This window comes from Drosophila bipectinata, chromosome 3R (assembly GCF_030179905.1).
Source record: "Drosophila bipectinata strain 14024-0381.07 chromosome 3R, DbipHiC1v2, whole genome shotgun sequence".
Taxonomy (NCBI): domain Eukaryota; kingdom Metazoa; phylum Arthropoda; class Insecta; order Diptera; family Drosophilidae; genus Drosophila; species Drosophila bipectinata.
Genome location: NC_091739.1, coordinates 5,998,939 through 6,013,511, shown reverse-complemented (window position 1 = coordinate 6,013,511; position 14,573 = coordinate 5,998,939). Strand labels below are relative to the sequence as shown.

Sequence of the window (14,573 nt, the reverse complement as noted above, 5' to 3'; positions counted from 1 at the left end):
TGGATCTTAAAAAAGGCTGTAGGGTCTTCCAAATAAACCGATCCATGAACCTTTACACGAAGCTCTTAAAACTTTTTCGTAATTAAGAAAAATAGAACACTTTCTTACTAGTCTTAGCTCAGAGAGTGACTTACAAAAGAAAGTCTCTATTTAAAATCTCTAATCGAATCCCAGCTTTTCCCAAAGTGCATGACATATACTCGAACGTGCATTGACACCAATTGCATGCAATCGAATGACATCGAATTGATTCGAATTGCTCCGAACTGAATGCCCTGGAATTGTTCAATGGCTTCTGTTTTTATGCGGAGGCATTTTAATTGTTTCGGCCGCTCTGTTTTTTTTGGGGCTGCGGCACGGGCCGATGCTTTTGTCGGCCAATTAGCTTTAATAAAAAGTATTTCAATAAATTATACGCACTTGTTTGAGGCACTGACAGTGCCGAACATAACATCATAATCATCGGGGCATTTGCATTGATAAGAGTGGCTTGGGCTCGGCCACATCTGAGGGACCGCCGTGGAAAGTAGCACAAATCTAATTACACGGCCAAGTGGCACACAAAAAAAAAATTAGAAACCTACCAAAAAAGAAGCCGCCTAGAAGAAAGACACCGCCTGCACATGCTGGACCAATTATATAATGGCATGCGCAAAATGTCCGTAACGAAGCTACTGTTCATTTTGGAAAATAACTGAAAACAGGAGCGGAGCACTCAAGGATTACAGGATATGAGGATACAAGATCATACACATAGAGAGATTCAAGTGCTCGACTCTGAAAAGTCAGCGACTTGCGGGTGTTCCACTATTCCCACAGCTAAGCCCAGGATAATGCCACATGTGAGTGTGTGTGTGTGCTATGATTTTTCCCAAAAGGATACCCGCTCTCTTGTGTACTTGTGTGATCCTCACCCGGTCAATGGGCATTAAATTGGCTTAAATTAAGTCAAGTATGTGAGGCCATCAAGCACTCCCTATTATCCACTGAAACTTCCATTTATTCCATATTCCCTGCCCGCCATTCACTCATACATCCACGTATATATTTTTCGATAATAATGGACGTATATGAGATGTATTATCCTTATATTTTCCAGCCTGTTTGGAGTTCTTTTTTCTGCGAAACAATGCCCGAGGAGCCCTGCTACTTCGAAGGGTGCACTCAAGTAGCGCTCTTCAATTCTTGTCATGTTGTTGACTTTTTGTTTCGTAATCCTAATAAATTTAAATGACGTGCAATGTGTACACGAAGGTCTTCCCGAAACTGTTGAAAAGGGTATTCGATCAGGAGCGTCGGCACCCGGAGGGATTGGAATTTCGATGTCCTTTATGTGGTTTATAATAAAAAGGGAATGGACAAAGAGTATATTTAAAATATTTATAAAAAACCAACAAGCACAGTGTTTTGGAAGCCTTTTTTCCACTCCACCACTGCATAGACTTAACCAATAGTAGTCTTTAGGTAAAAAGCAACCCCATTCCCAAGATTCCCCGTTTAAGCCTCCAGATCAACATGAATAGTGTGAACCCATTAAAATTTAAATACAAAAACAATTATCACGGAATTTTTATAATTAAATTCGTCGGAAATGTGATGTAGCTTAAGAAGTGGAACTCGTCCAAGATCAACGCATGAAATGATGGACTCACGGAAGGGAGAACATATTTTAATTATAACTTTAATAAGCCCGAATGCAGCACGCACTAGCACTGGGAATCGAGAATCTAAAACCGAGAGAAGCCAACCCCCGACTCGGGAAAAATCTTGCACCTTTCCATATAGGGGAACTATGCCACACCGGCGGCACTTCATTATTTCCCACTTTGTATTTAAATCCGTTTTGATCCTCTTGTATGTTTGTGGCTTAACTTTTTGGCTCTTTCCGCTTCTGCAATGTCAAGAAGAATGGGAACTGGGAAATGCTTTGTTTTCCTGAAACTAACCCTGGAAGATCATGGAACACCCGCACGTTTCGGTGGCCTGACCAATGCCTGACTTTTGTAACCAGATCAACATGTTGAGATGGGCAATCTGGCCAGAATCCGCAGCCCGGTAGCAGGATTCAGCTGTCATTGTCTATATTTCGGTCATATGGATCATGGGGATTGATTCCTGCCCTCATCCAGTTACCGTTTGTCGGCTTGTTTTGGGCCTTGAAGTTCATATATGTTCCATTATCTCATTGTTGGATCGGTTAAGATTGGCTGATAGACGGCTACCTTCTAGATCCCATCTAGGTAGTTCTCAATAGCCATTATGTTGCAATGTTTGCAGTTGTTTGGGATTAAATTTATATGCAATTTTATGGTATTGTAATAAAAGTAGAGTAGTATATGATAGAGTATTATCTTAAAATCATTCTTATCATTAGAAGATTAATCTTTTTTTTTTTAATAATCCAAAACTATGAAGTACAGCCGTCCAAAAAGGAGCTTAGCAAAGCATTATAATCTCTCCCATAGCTAGATCCTTTCATGAGGAATCAACCACCCCTTTATTATTCTCCCTTGTTCACTTAATCAACACACAAATCCTTTTAATTTAACACGCGCTCGCGTTTACATTCGCGACACTCTCCCATAATCCTTTTTTGGCCACGGCAGCCATTTTGAAGGGGGACGTGGCTGGGAAGCACCCCGTGAGTCCTGGCAGACGTTCGCGGGACAAACACAAAGTGGCGGCATTATTTGTCGCAATCAAATGCTGATGATGTGCCTTGATTATGCGCAGCAACTGCCTGTGAAAAATGGCACAGACGAGTCTGCTGGAGGAACAATAACAATATCAGGCGACACGCATTTGGGGTGAGTTTCTTGCTCCTCGGATGCGAGGGGTTGGGGTTGCAGGATAGCTTCGAAAACGTGCCAGGCGACATGAGCGCAGCATGAAGGCGAATATTATTTAAATGGCGTATAATAATGGCAGACGCTGGCTGCAGGACAGCCTCGTAATGATGCGCCTCGTAAAATCTGCAAATTGTTGTTGCTGCCGCCGCCGGAGAGCTTGGCAGCCGCGTTATAATCACAGCGTATGCCCCGCCGGCAGCTGGCAGCCCAATCAGGGCCACCCAGCCGCGGCAGCTTATTATGGCAGCCCATCTAGGGCGACATCGCAATCAGCCGGCGCTTATGGCAATTCATTTGTTTAACGACCAACGCTCAAGGCCCAGAGTCTTTGCCACTTTGGAGTGGAGTGGTACTGGCAAAATGGCGACTCGGCCTCATCACAATTAGGGGTGGCGGCCGAAAGGCGGATGATCCAAAAATAATTACACAACTTCCAGTGGGAAAGTAGTGTCACAGATATAAAGCAATTTATAAAATGTATCAGAATTAAATCAGATGAGAAAAGACACTAAACTTAATAAAGGAAAATTTGAAATTGGCACAATGTCATAGACAATTAATTTATTTGAATTTATGGCTTACATCCGCAAAATGAAGCTGTCCTTTTATCAGAAACCCAAACTCTCAGATCAACCCTCTTCGCAGCTAATTTCGCTTTTATTAGGTTTGGCAATTTGTAGCCGAGGATGGCAGGCAGGCAGACAGTGGAAAGGATGCTTCGGGAGGAAGGATATCTGGGATATTCATTTCATTTTTACATTTGACATTTGCACAACTGCCAGAGGAAGAATCGCGAAAGAAATGAGGCGCAATTTACAGAGCTCGTTGCGTGTAAATTGAGTCATCTGCCAGGGCACCCCGCCATGCCACTTATTTGTATCAACCCCCTGGTCCCCCTGCCAATTGCCATTACCATCCCGGTCTCCGGTCCCCGGTTCAAGTTCCATTTCCATTTTTTTGTATTTCTGTTTTTTGTTTGACTTGGCAGCGACACTTTCGAGTTACATGCACAAATTTATTTCATTTGTTGTTCCCAAACCTCTCCCTACTCTGCCAGTCGCTCGACCATGTCCGCATATCCCTATATCCGCATCCCCCTTTTCCTTTCTCTTTTCTAAATTTACATTTTTATGAAATTTCCTTTTTTTTCAGTCATTTTTACAAATTTACACATTTGTTGGAATTTTTTATTGGCTGTCATCATTAGTTTGGTTGTTTTGGGGGGCTGGGGGATGGCTGGTTGTGGCTTGTGGGGTGGGTCCGTCTCGACAAGTGTGTGGGCGTGTAATTTATAAAGTGTTTGTCAGGGGGAATATTTCGGGGGAGTGTATGGGAGAGATCTGCGATAAGGACGAGAAGAGTAATTGGTTTGGCCATCAAGTTGATAGGGGAGGCATATGCATGATAAAGATGGTGAGGTGTGGCATTCTAAACACACGGAGTAAGGTCCCAAGGGGTCACTCAAACGCTTATAAGGATGATCTGGGGAATTTGAATACATAATTTAAGAGTTTAAATGTAGTTTAAGATACTGTTACTAAATGGCAAACATTTAATGAGAAAGTATGTCTAGAAGAACAAACCAAAACCAAGAACACATAAAACTCTTATCCAGACCCGATCTAATGGTATCATGCCGTCTAAACATAAATCCCGCCTTGCTGTCCGGATCTGGCTAAAACGATAATGACACACGAACAAAAGTGCCTGTCAGCCAAAATATTACCAAAACGAAAGTGTCAACTGGCGGGAGAACTAACCGGGTCAAAGGAGGAGTACTAACGAAGAGTTAGAGGGCCGGAATGTACCGGTGAAAAGTCATAAACATTACGTTGATTTTATTTCGGCAACTACTATATACATTTATTTTTTTATGCCCTTCCCGCTGTGAGCTGCACGCTGAGTCAAAGGATTGTCTGTCCTTCGACCAGCCACGCTCGAATGCCCCTTACGGAAAGTGTCGTAAAAATGCCTTGGATCTGGAATGGTTTTTCACTATTTTCAACTGTTTTGCACACACGTACCAAGTGAACAAGATGCACTGGAAAATATATATAAATTAAATATAATTTTTGTTAGGAAACAATAATGGAATGAAATAATATTTGAAGTATACTAACAAAGCCTCCACTATCTATACCTTAACCATATTGAACTACCTATATTATTTTCTCGAAGTGTAATAGTAGTTGGGGGAGGATCCAAGAGGGAGTTGGACAATTTTATGACATTTCTCTGACTACTGTTTATTCGCTTTCGTTATACGCCTTTCCCCGCACTATCTCTAGAGCACTTTTCCGACATTTTAAACATTTCTTTTGTCGCTGGCACTTTGCCTTTGTCAGATTTCCACAGTCCCCCCGGCAGTCCATATCTCCTTGTCGTTTGTGTAATTTTTATGATTGTCAAGGATTAGATATAAATGTTTTATGATGTTGGCCCGCTACCGCAGTTGCCGACCAGAAATTGTGTTTTAATATGATTTTATGGGCATAGTAGTAATTTCGTATATTTCCAACTTGATTGGCTCCGATGTGTCGTGCCTGAAATTCGAAATGATCCGATCCTTCACCGGCTTGCACCCTTTTGTGGCGTTTCCACTAAATGGGATTTAGCAGGCTCCTCTTGGAAATTTCCCAGAAATTTTCTTCGTCAGGCCAGGCTCATCACAGTCCAGTTGTTTGATGTTCTTAGAGCTGACACGCCCCCGCCTCCTAGGACCCCTGTCAGTTGCTACCAATTCCAATTTACCCGCCCCGGGAATTCTTGATTACAACGCGTGAAAATGCAGCCACAAAAGTTGATGTCGATCCATCATAATTTCGAGGGTCGCGTGGATTTACAAGCGTTCAAATTATCAAGAGATCGTTCGGGAAATTATGAATATAACGAAGAGCTGTGAAACATGTAGGACGGTATTCTGGGAACCACAGCTAGCGATGGCGATGGCGCTTCTCCTTCTGCGATCGAGTTGCTGGAAATTAATTACATTTAAACGCAAAGCTCCCCCGGAGAGATTTCTCTTGTTTGTGCCAAAAAGACCAGGGAAATGGATCTCTGGAAATACACACAATTCAAATGAATCTAAAACGCACACTCTAAACGCCAACTCATCATCATTAAAGTCAATTTTTTTCGTCTTCTGTTGTCTTGTCTTGTTGCTACTCAACAATTTCTGGCCATCGAGTCGAACAAAGGGAAATTTGCCACGTTTTTCATTGTTTTCCCAGTGAGAAAAACAAAAAAAAAGTGAAACTGCTGTTTTTTTTCTACCAATCTCTCTACCAATTTCAGCTGAACTCGGATCGGGAATTGGACTGGAGGTCTCTGGTCGGGAGACGAGGTGAAATTGCATCACGCTGTGCCCAGGTTTCTGTGGAATTGTTTGCAGGCTGAAAATTGTTGATTTTGACACCTTTCGGGCGGCTGCTGCATTGTATCCCTCTTTATTTCCATCTAATAAATACATTTGTAAGCATTGTTTTCCCCAGGCATTCCCCAGGTTGCATTTTTTATGGTTTTCGTTTTGCGAACCCTAGCGGGGGGTCACAGCAGAGTCCTGGCCGTCCACTTGACCGCTATTGCCTCTGGTCCCGGTGCTCAGGATATCTTTATTCGCTCATTAGCAGCACAATTGTGCTGGCTGCAGGTCTTGCACATCCTGCAGCGAGCAGTTCGGTCTAGTGGGCGTGTGAAATTACCTAAAATAAATGTTATATTACTTGGAAGATTGTAATTAATGTTCAGGCATCAAGCATTTCTGTTTAAATATTTTTAAATTTCATGATAATCTAAACCAAAATGAATAAGTTGGATGTTTTGTAATTCGTACACTTTCACATTCTCAATGCCATAAAATTCAAATCACAATTAGCTTCACACACGTTTTGCGCATTAAGGCACAAAATATACCGAATCAGCAAAACATCGATGAACTTTCAACGAAATTTCGCCTTGTAATCAAAATCCATTAGTCAACATAATTACGCTTTAATGGACTCGAAAGTTTTTTATGCCCCGCGCTGATTCGAAGCGAAATCGTTGTATAAATATGCGTGGCTTAATTAACGGCCATAAAAATTTGATAGATTCCAATCTAACACACAAGTTGTTGCTGCCATTTCTAGCCCATAAATCTTCGAAGCCCCGAGACGAATTTCAAGCGACGAGCTGATAAGAAAGTGTAAAAATAACACTACAAAAATATTATTTGCTCACTGCTAATTGCGTTCAAAAAACTTTAGCTATTCGATAAGAAAATATGTGTATGTGTAAATAAAATATATATTGGGGGAATAGGAGTGAGACTTTTAGCACGTTTCGGTCGTTGATGGACCTGCTCTGATTTAGATTCCGAATTGCGATTCGGACACTACATAAATTATGCGAACTTTGTCGTGTGCCAAAAAAAAGTGTAATGTCCAAAAATTAACATTTAAATTGAAGCGAATAATAACTCCATAGTGGATATCAATAAAACTGTCCGAATCGCGGCTCGAGGATGATTTATTTCAACAGGAGTATTTAAGTGCATCCATGGTGTGGAATCCCTAATGTGTATTAAGTACAGATTTCTGATATTTCGATTTTTTTTAGATTTATTTATAACGTCATAACTCTGAACCACAGCGAACAATTCCCCCAATATTTGTAAAGGTTTTCCCCGGTTAAGAGAAAACTTATCAGCAAATCCCCGGCAAAGTTCCCTCAAATTTGGACAGACGGCCTCAAGAGAGACATTCTCCCACCTGGCATTAGATTTTCATTTAACGCTCGTTCCGGGACAAAAATCTAACCGCAAAAACAAAAACTATGAATGGCAGTTTAAGCCAAATTACACAAAGGCCAGAAAAAGCGGCAACAACTACAACAACGGCGAACGGAAGCCATATGCAAGAGAGAATCAGCGGTAAATGCAGCGCATTAAAATGGACCCGCCCTACCGTTAGCAGCTCAGCCATATGCAGACAGACACTACTTTCGTTTCGCTCGCACTCGCGGCTAGCTGTATCTGGGAAAGATAAAATCCACAAGGCAGGCGAAAGAGCGATGGCGATAGAAACAGAGTGAAACAGCGTCACTTCCTTTCGGCTGTCAAACGGGTTTCCGCTGCGTCGGTGTGTGTGAGCCCCGGCTCGGCATTCCCACAGCACACACTTGGTGGTTGAGTCCGGCTCTCGGACTTTATTCAGCCAGCGAACGTCGTCGAGAGCACACGTATTCCGTTTTCCGAGCGCGTCGATCGCTTCATAAATCTCAAACAAAGTAGAAAGTTACAGCGAGTGAGTGAGTGTTTTGAGACAGCGTTCCCGATGTGGCGCTTAGTGTGACAAACCGAAAACCAAATACAGAGTTTCAAGTCAAGCCTGGAACAGGACTTCCTAAAGGATTACAAACAAAATAAGTTATCGAAAACGTGTTCAGTTAAGAAAGCCGCCAACATAGCCGAGTTATTAGCCGCCCCGCCCACCGCCAACAAAACGCGCGTATTTATGACTAAGATGATTCCACCGGTGCCCACCGCTGCAGCCGTCATGATGCCCACGCCCAAGCAGAAGATCGGCTTCAGCATCGAGTCCATTGTGGGCAATGATGCGGTCAGCAATGCCGCCGGCAACTCGAGCCCGGACAACGGCCAGCAGAGTCCGCCGCCGTCGGAGCGCAATGTGCCCGGCTCACCGCCCCAGACTCCGCCAACCTCGCTGACCCTCATCCCCGGATCGCCGCCACACCACCTGATGGCCCCGCCAGCCCACCACCACCTCCACCCTCATCCGCACGCCGTGCCGCCTCCCCATCCGCATCCGCATCTCTCGCCCGCCCAGCAGCATGTCCTCCACCAGCACATCCTCATGCAGCAACAACAACAGCAGCACGGAGCCCCCAAGAGCCACCAAGACATCCAGGAGTTGCTGCAGCGCCTGCACCACAACGCTGCCGTGGCCAGTGGACTGAGCCCCCTGCAGACGAGGCTCTCCCTGGACAACGATGCCTCTCCAGTTGCCGTTTCTCTGAAGCGAGAGCGATCACCTGCCCCCCCTGCCCTGGAGCAGGCGGAGAATCCCGCCCAGCGCATCCAGCCGCCACATACGCCGCCGAAATCAGTTTCCCCTCAGTCATCGCAGCCCTCCTCGTCGCCCACATTGCTGGTGAGCAGTCCACATGCCACGCCTCCTCAGCAACAACAGCCGCCCAACTATCCCAAGCCGACAGTTATGCATCCGGCGGGAGCTGGACCGGGTCCGATGATGATGCCCGGTATGCCGCCAGCGGGTTTGGTGCGTCCCTTCCCCGTGGGCCCCGGAGGACCGACGATGCCGCAGGGTCAGCCCGGCTTGCCAGACATCAAGGCCCTGCCCCCGTACATCAATGCACCGCCAGAGCTGCCGCCCCAGCACAACCCCCACTTGATCGCCGCCGCCCAGTTCCAGATGGCCGCTGCCCTGCAAGCCGGCCACGTTCTGGGCCCTGCTGCAGCGGCCGCTGCTGCTGCCGGATTGCCGCCACATGCCGCTCCCTTCATGCCCAATCCGGGCATGCCCAGGGAAAGCTACCAACTGTACCCTTGGCTGCTCAGTCGTCATGGAAGGATCTTCCCACACCGGTTCCCAGGAAGTAAGTATCTTAGTCAAGAATATTTAAAACCAAATTAGGGAAAAAAGCTTTTTTAAAAGTTATTAGTTCTTGATTAATACTTTTTTGAAAGGATTCCCTTGAATAAATTCCTTTTATCCTAAACCGATGACTAACCAGCAACCTTTTTTTTATCTTCTTTAAGGTTTCCTGGTACCGCCGTTCCGCAAGCCGAAACGCATTCGTACCGCCTTCTCGCCGTCGCAGCTTCTGAAGCTGGAGCACGCCTTCGAGAGCAACCAGTACGTGGTGGGGGCCGAGCGCAAGGCCCTGGCCCAGTCCCTCAATCTGTCCGAGACGCAGGTGAAGGTGTGGTTCCAGAACCGCCGCACCAAGCACAAACGGATGCAGCAGGAGGACGAGAAGGGAGGCAGCGGGGGATCCGAGCGCAATCTGCACAATGGTAGCGGAGACGAGGACGATGACGAGCTGATCGACATGGAGATGGACGACTGCCCCAGCGACGAGGAACACGACCTGGACGCCAGCCACTGAACCGCGAATGAAAATCAAAGATCCCTGCTGCGATCGGTGGCGGTCCGTGAGTTCCTTACCCAACCAAGTGATGGGGTCCAGTTCCAGTTACGTCGACTGAGCTCCCAGATGAGCTACTGCGAAAGTAACATAGTTTGTTTTGTTGTGATATATTCTTAAATAGTGCAAGCAGCGTTAGGCTTACTGTACATAGCAGGCGTGCAGCGATAGGAAAGTATTAGAGACCATCCTGTCCTGTCCACAGACACTCCGCCCCCTCACTCTCCCATCTCTCAAGATCCGTGCCAAATCCTTGCGAAGACGAAGACCAGAGGTTGAGTAGAGCTCAAGTAATCAAGTTGTTTCCTCCTCTTCGAAGCTTTCTCTTTCCAAAAATTCACCAACAAAAAATTGAAATCAAATACAAAAGAACCCTAGGCTAGACACCAACTATAACTGTACAAATTTAATGATTTAAGCGTGTAAATATTCATGAAGAGCATTACTTTTAATTAGTGAATTCCTAAAGAACAAAATGTACTCCCACTAGCTCCACTAGCTGTTGTATTATTCCTTTGTATATTGTATGACGATCTAGCATTTATTTATGTTTAGTTCTAAGCACGAACCTCTTGAGTCGCTCAACAGCAGCTGGATATTATTTAAACCCGTCTAAAATAGCCCTAGTTGCTAGTATCTAATATCTAAGCCAAGAAGTATAATCATAAGAAATATATAAAAATATTATTATATAAAATATAAAATATTCATTATGAAAAGAAATTGAAAATGGTTCTTATTTATTTTTTTTTCAGATAAAGATTCTAGAAAATAGATTTTTTTTCAGTGCAATCTCCTCCCACTTTTTAATTGAGTTCGTCCCACTGTGTGACAGAGTTAAAAATTATGCGCCGTCAATTAATTAGCGTGTGACATTTAACATTGTTGTTGCTGTTTCTGTCCACTCGATCGGCGATCGGTGATCGGTGACAGGTGGCGGGGTGCAAGAGAGATGGCTAGATGGCACTGAAAGCGGAAAGGGAGGGGGCTAGCCGAAGGAGGCGGCTATAAAATGCATTTAGCGATCGTTATTTCTTATAGATTTCATAAGCATTTTAATTGCACAATTTAAAATGCAAATCGTGTTTTATTGTAGAATTTAATTGAGCGCAACTCGTGAGAGATCAAAGTGTGAGGAGGTGGGGTGGGTAGATGGGGTGGTTGTGGCCCGAAGAGGGGTGGTGGGAGGCCGCCAGGAGCCAAAACAGAAACTGGTTAACGAGATGGTAAATTAAAACGACTTAGGCCCCAAACGCGAGGTGTGCTAATGATTCAAAAGCCAAATTTATGATTATTGGGCCACAAATTTATGCGACAATTGCGGACAGGCGGTTTATCGTTATCGAGACAAGTCCAGTACTGCCGATCGCTGATCGGCGGGTCTAATGAATATGCAATGTCTAATTGCAATGGGCAAACTGCAAGCTCGATTGGTTCGGCTGATATGGCTAATTAACGGACATAACGAGTCTAATTACCAGCTGTTAACAGCACTAAATTGTGGCACTCTGTCAAAGGTCTCACGGGCCTCAGTTGGCTCTAACCGGCCCGTTGCAATCTTGAAATTGCAAAGTTTACAACGGTATGGCATAAATCAGAGCGGGAAAATTATATGGTCGGACACCAAGGGAGATCACAATCAAAATCGCCGGGGTTACCTATCCGGCTAAGCCTTACCGGCTAATAGCCAGTCTTGTTTGCTTAGCAGGCACGCACATTTGATGGAAGCCCCCAGATGCCCATCGGAGGGCAATTGTAATTAATAATGGGCCAGCACCACGCCCACCTTACGGCCCGAACTCCAATTCGAAATTGGATTAGGGCGGCGGGAGGCTTATCTGTTTGCCCGATTTTCAATATCACTTCAAATGTTGCCCAGCTGAATAAAATACAAAAAAAAAAAAGACGAAGAAAACGAAAACGAAACGAAAAACTGAAATCAGAAAATCAGAAAGAAATCCCTTGCTGATAATTCTCGGAAATTAAAACACAATTTGGTAAGTTGTGGCTGTTGATGATGTTATATATACCTACAGACCTACGTACAACTTTATATCAGCGCTCAGACATACCGACATGTGTTTGTACAACTTGTTTTGCCTCGTGGCTGGCTCCGATTTTTTTGAATGCCTCAAAAGGTTTGTTATGCGGCGCGCCCCAAAAATGAGAGATATAGAAATAATAACAAAAACAACGCATTCACTTTATGGCCAGCACCACGCACAACTTGCTGCCCGTTGTTATTGTTATTTATCCCATAAAGTTTATTAAGTAATCCAATTTGGTTAAATTAGCTGTGTCCCGTCTTGAAGTTATTTCGGATTTTAATTGAGTTTGGTTTTCTCTGTAGTCCCCCCTCCTCGCCAACTGAGAGTGCCCGATCCGGTGTTCATTATCTGTTAAATTTCACCGATCGCTGATCGATCGCCAGCATAATGCAAATTGTCAAGATCCCCCCTTCTCCAGGGCCAACTTAATGATTCGAGACTCATCCTCGGCGGAGTTCAAGACCGGGACGTGCCATATCGCAGAGTGTTCTGTTTAATGTGTGTTTCCAGGAAGATTAATACGGCGAAATTAAGGAAAATAAATAAATGTCAACGCTGTACAAGATCGTTATCGTATTTAACAATAATTACCCTGATATGGGATATGCTAACTAATCTGTTAAGCCCGATCGTCCAGCCCAGGATCGCTGGACGTCGCCGATCACAGTTACTCACAAGAGATACACAGACTCTCTGATTGTACAGTGATCGCCAACAGGTTTCGGACTCGGGTCGAACGAATGTTTAGTGCTTTCCGTTGTTGCCGCCTGGAACATCATCGTCGTCGAAGGTGTCGCCGGCCGCTTGTTGTGTTAAATTAAGTAATTAATTTTAAAGTCCATGTTATGTCCATTTGTCTAAACGAAAGACTTAGGCGACGAACTTTCAGGTCCGCCACGCTTGTTAACTCCACTTCCGTCATTCGGTTTCTGGAATAGAATTGTGTATGAAACTATATCGAGATATTGATCTGGCGACTCCAATTGCTTGTAATTTACTTTTGAATTGTTCTGGGTACTTTGGGCACTTCCTGCAGCCAACTAGATTGGCATCACTCTTCCAGGCCCTCGACACATTGTTTGTAATAATAATAATTCGTAAGCGTTTTAATTGAATGATCCGAAAGTGGGCGTGGATCGGTGCCAGTCTCCCATATATTTTAGATTACGAATTCGCTCAGTCATTGCCAACTGCTTGACTTGTCTCAGAGCAAAACCCGAATAAACATTTGGTTGGGTTTTTAGGCCCTCAAGTGCTTAATTAAGAGACCGCAACAACGTTTCGTTTGCCGTTTATTTATTTAACAATTTTGTGCGTCCAGGGCCCAATATTTTGATGTTTTCTAATTGCCTCAATTATGTTTGGCTCTCGGAGTGTTTGGACTGTTAGATCCCCGACCTCATCACGATTTGTGGCGCCAGACGCCACCACTGACTCTTTCATATGCAAAGTGCCTGCGACCGATCAAATATCGAATGCTTTAATTTGGTATATCAAAGAGAGACATTATACTTCTGCTGCTGCCAGTCTCTCGTTTCCCCATTCCCCCAGTACCCCCGGCTCGTAAAAGCGTCAAATTTCTCAATTCTCAATTCTCGGCTGCCCATTACCAATTCCCGATTTCGTGGCCAGCTCCATGGGGCGTCCTAATTGTTGATATGCATCTCAGTTTCTCTTCCCAGCGGCAGTGCTCGCGGCTATTTGGTCCGTTGCGAGCAGACTCTTAATATTATTTGGTGAGTTTTATGTTTTATTTCGAATTAGTCACATAAATATGCACTCTTTATGACAACCTGATGTTTGTTGTTACTGTTTTATGCTCGCAGAGCTAGGGCGCCCACGCTGCGTATGATTGTTGGCATGTTCATGGGTATTGAACAGTGGTTTGATTTTATTATAAAAATTTAAAAAATATCTTGTATTATTGATACATTTTTGGGTTTAAATATTCATTATAAATTTAAGACGAAAGTCGTAATAATAATAAAATGAAAAATATTGAAACTTTTAGTTTTTTTACCACGGTTCATTACAAAATCTAATTCCTTTACATACGACCCGCAGCGCAATGCATTATTCAAACGGCAGTGAAAATCCCGCCTCGAACATTTAGTTAGTTAAACAATCAATTAGTGATGACCGCAACTGAATTGCCGGTGCCGTTATTGAATTAAGCCCGAGGTGAAGCTATCGTAGGGCCATGCCTAGATGTACCTTCATAGTCCAACCTTTAATACAGAACCCGATCAGCCTCCTCTGACAGGGCAACAAATGCCCGGATTGCGTGCGAGCCCCGAGTTTTCAGGCTAATTATGGGTTTGCCATTTGGGGCCTGCATATGGCTCAATGTAAGGTGCATACCAACGTTCATAGAGCTGGCTGCGAACGGCACTAGCCGTGTTCGGTGGTCCGGGCCAATGAGGCGTCATCTAATATATTGCAATTACAAGCGGCAATTAGTCAATTTGCCAGACTCGAACACGAAACGCTTTTCGCTTTCCGTATAATT

The 14,573-nt window shown here is 44.3% G+C and overlaps 1 protein-coding gene across 1 annotated transcript; it reads left to right on the top strand.

The window, feature by feature from the left end:
- Positions 1 to 8,026: 8,026 nt before the first annotated feature.
- On the top strand, positions 8,027 to 10,664 carry ems (empty spiracles). The gene is made up of 2 exons (XM_017249640.3): positions 8,027 to 9,464; positions 9,628 to 10,664. The coding sequence occupies exons 1-2, from the start codon at positions 8,342 to 8,344 to the stop codon at positions 9,975 to 9,977; spliced, it is 1,473 nt and encodes a 490-aa protein (XP_017105129.2). The 5' UTR covers positions 8,027 to 8,341; the 3' UTR covers positions 9,978 to 10,664.
- The last annotated feature ends 3,909 nt before the right edge of the window (positions 10,665 to 14,573 follow it).

Excerpts from the sequence above, each read along its gene's own strand:
- ems (XM_017249640.3), top strand. The coding sequence starts at position 8,342 with ATGACTAAGATGATTCCACCGGTGCCCACCGCTGCAGCCGTCATGATG. Across the intron at positions 9,465-9,627 it reads CCCACACCGGTTCCCAGGAA|GTTTCCTGGTACCGCCGTTC; the intron begins GTAAGTATCTTA and ends ATCTTCTTTAAG.